Source organism: Anneissia japonica, unplaced genomic scaffold, assembly GCF_011630105.1.
Source record: "Anneissia japonica isolate Jap-2015-1 unplaced genomic scaffold, ASM1163010v1 scaffold287318_len2058_cov230_single, whole genome shotgun sequence".
NCBI lineage: Eukaryota > Metazoa > Echinodermata > Crinoidea > Comatulida > Comatulidae > Anneissia > Anneissia japonica.
In genome coordinates this window covers 1-2,058 of record NW_022683830.1, presented here as the reverse complement: position 1 = coordinate 2,058, position 2,058 = coordinate 1, and the positions used below count along the sequence as shown (strand labels likewise).

Genomic DNA, 2,058 nt, shown 5'->3' with positions numbered 1-2,058 from the left:
ATCACAGTGCTTGCATCACTTACTTTCAGCTTTAAAACAATGTAACAAATACTTAAACACAACAAGTAGTCTAATTAAACTTACTGTTAGTCGGTGTAAGTGTTGTGGCTGCTGCAGCTGATGTCAGCATAGTTGATGATGAAATAGTGTATATAGTCGGCTGGAAAAAAAGTTATTAACAATGGTATCAACATCTCTGTTTTGAGGTTAAATTCATAAACTTTAAATTTGAGGTTAAGTCGACTTCTCATTAGATTGACTTTGACCAAGCTGAGGATAATCTTCACATTCACTAAAATGGTATTGTGGTTTGCACTAAAATCAGTTATACCATGGGGTTTACCAACAACCATGGCCAAGTACTATTTGCTACTTGTAAAGGGTCGTTTCAGTGGGCAAACACAGCAAGCTTTTGGCCACAAAAATTGTGTGATGAAATTTTCAGTTATGCACAATATACCGCTCAGCAAGACGTGACCAGGTTGCGATGTTTGCATTAAACAATATTTGCTCAAGAACAAACATATATACAAGATATTCTTTCTGGCCATGATTCGTTATCACACAACTTGGGTAATTTTACCAAGTATAATGATGTGTAGGTAGTTCACACTGGATATTTTATTTCTCTGTACATGATCCTGTACAGGATCTAGTCCTGTATGTTTGAAAAATTATTAATCTAAAAAATAATAATTTTAAGTGTTGAGTACTTACTGTAGTACCAGTATTTGATATTACACATGTAGGATTGGTAGAAAATTCAGTCTTCAAGATTGAAGTGGGCACCAAAACTGCTGTTGCCGTGTTCCCAATACCACTTGGAGGCTGTGGTGCTATTGCAAAGCTGGTTGATTTCTTGTCTAAAATTTTTTTAAAGGGTTTTATTTTCATATTTATTTGCAATTCGTATCTGATTGCTTAATTTATTACAGTTTATCAGAACAGTTAATTGTACAAAAATAAAACTCCACTCTATTAAGCCTCTTAGGTTATAGCTGACCTTAATAGTGTGTATCCGGAGACGAGGAAACTTTCCAAGCAACTTGCAACATTTTTTCAAGAGATGTTTAATTATTTGAAAAACCAATGTGTTTCTTGTAAAATGGAGAATATTAAACAGATGAAAAAAAAAACAACATTTTTACAAAAGATGCTGTAATAAATGTGAAACCGCAGGCTACCTACCCTTGGTAAGGAGGTGTGAAAGGAGCGCTGTAGTACTGACTTTACCAACACTACTAGTAGTAGGTGGTGGTGGAGCTGGGGCTATTCGTCTTGCAGGAGGTTTACTCTTTGGCACTGCAAAAACATCCTTACGCCGCACCGACTGTGAGACTGACAGCGGTACGAGCACCTGATGTGTCGAGACGGTCGGCAACATAATTGACGCTGTCGGTTGAGTAAATTGCACTGGTTGCGCGGCCTGTTGGGGCTGCAAGATGGGGGCTTTCAAGAATTGCGTGATCACAGGCTTCTGTTCCGCGGCCTGGCTCACTTGATTGGCAGCTTGCTGTAATATCTGAACAGCGCTGTTCGTTAGAATAGTTCCTTGGTGATTCTGTGCATTTTCTTGTGGTGCAGTGAACATCGGTTGCGTCACACTGACAAAAGTACCCGAAGGGTGGACGTTCTGAATTGTCTGTTGACCTGAAAGCGTAAGCTGTTGCTCTGCAATTGGATTCAATAATTGAACATTTTGTTGCTGCGTAAGCAACTGAGACACATTCTGAACAGTATTTTCTGTCTGTCTTTTGGCTAACTGGTCTAAATGCGCCTCGTCCTGGCGAAATTGCTCCACAAGTGACGCTGTGAACTCATATTTTGAGGTGTTGCACAAAGCCTCTGTAATCTGCACAGGGTAAGGCCCTTGGAATTGGGTTAAGTCATTCACCTGTACATTATCAAATAATGAGGTATTGCTCGACTGGTCTAATGAGCTGTTACTTAAGATCTGTGAGTTCATAAAGTCTGTGGCTGTATTCAAATCCTGATTGGTTTGAAGTGATTGCATAGGTGATTGGTGTGTCTCAAGACTGCTCATAGGGACTTGTAACA

At 39.3% G+C, this 2,058-nt stretch overlaps 1 protein-coding gene across 1 annotated transcript; it reads right to left on the bottom strand.

Annotated features, from left to right (window-relative positions):
* Nucleotides 1-70: 70 nt before the first annotated feature.
* Nucleotides 71-2,051, bottom strand: LOC117102963. Its single transcript, XM_033243417.1, has 3 exons — nt 1,189-2,051; nt 718-863; nt 71-160 (listed from the first exon to the last, which is right to left on the bottom strand). The coding sequence occupies exons 1-3, from the start codon at nt 2,042-2,044 to the stop codon at nt 71-73; spliced, it is 1,092 nt and encodes a 363-aa protein (XP_033099308.1). The 5' UTR covers nt 2,045-2,051.
* Between the last annotated feature and the right edge of the window lie 7 nt (nt 2,052-2,058).

Excerpts from the sequence above, each read along its gene's own strand:
- LOC117102963 (XM_033243417.1), bottom strand. The coding sequence starts at position 2,044 with ATGAGCAGTCTTGAGACACACCAATCACCTATGCAATCACTTCAAACC. Across the intron at positions 864-1,188 it reads TTCACACCTCCTTACCAAGG|ACAAGAAATCAACCAGCTTT; the intron begins GTAGGTAGCCTG and ends AAAAAATTTTAG. Across the intron at positions 161-717 it reads TATCAAATACTGGTACTACA|CCGACTATATACACTATTTC; the intron begins GTAAGTACTCAA and ends CTTTTTTTCCAG.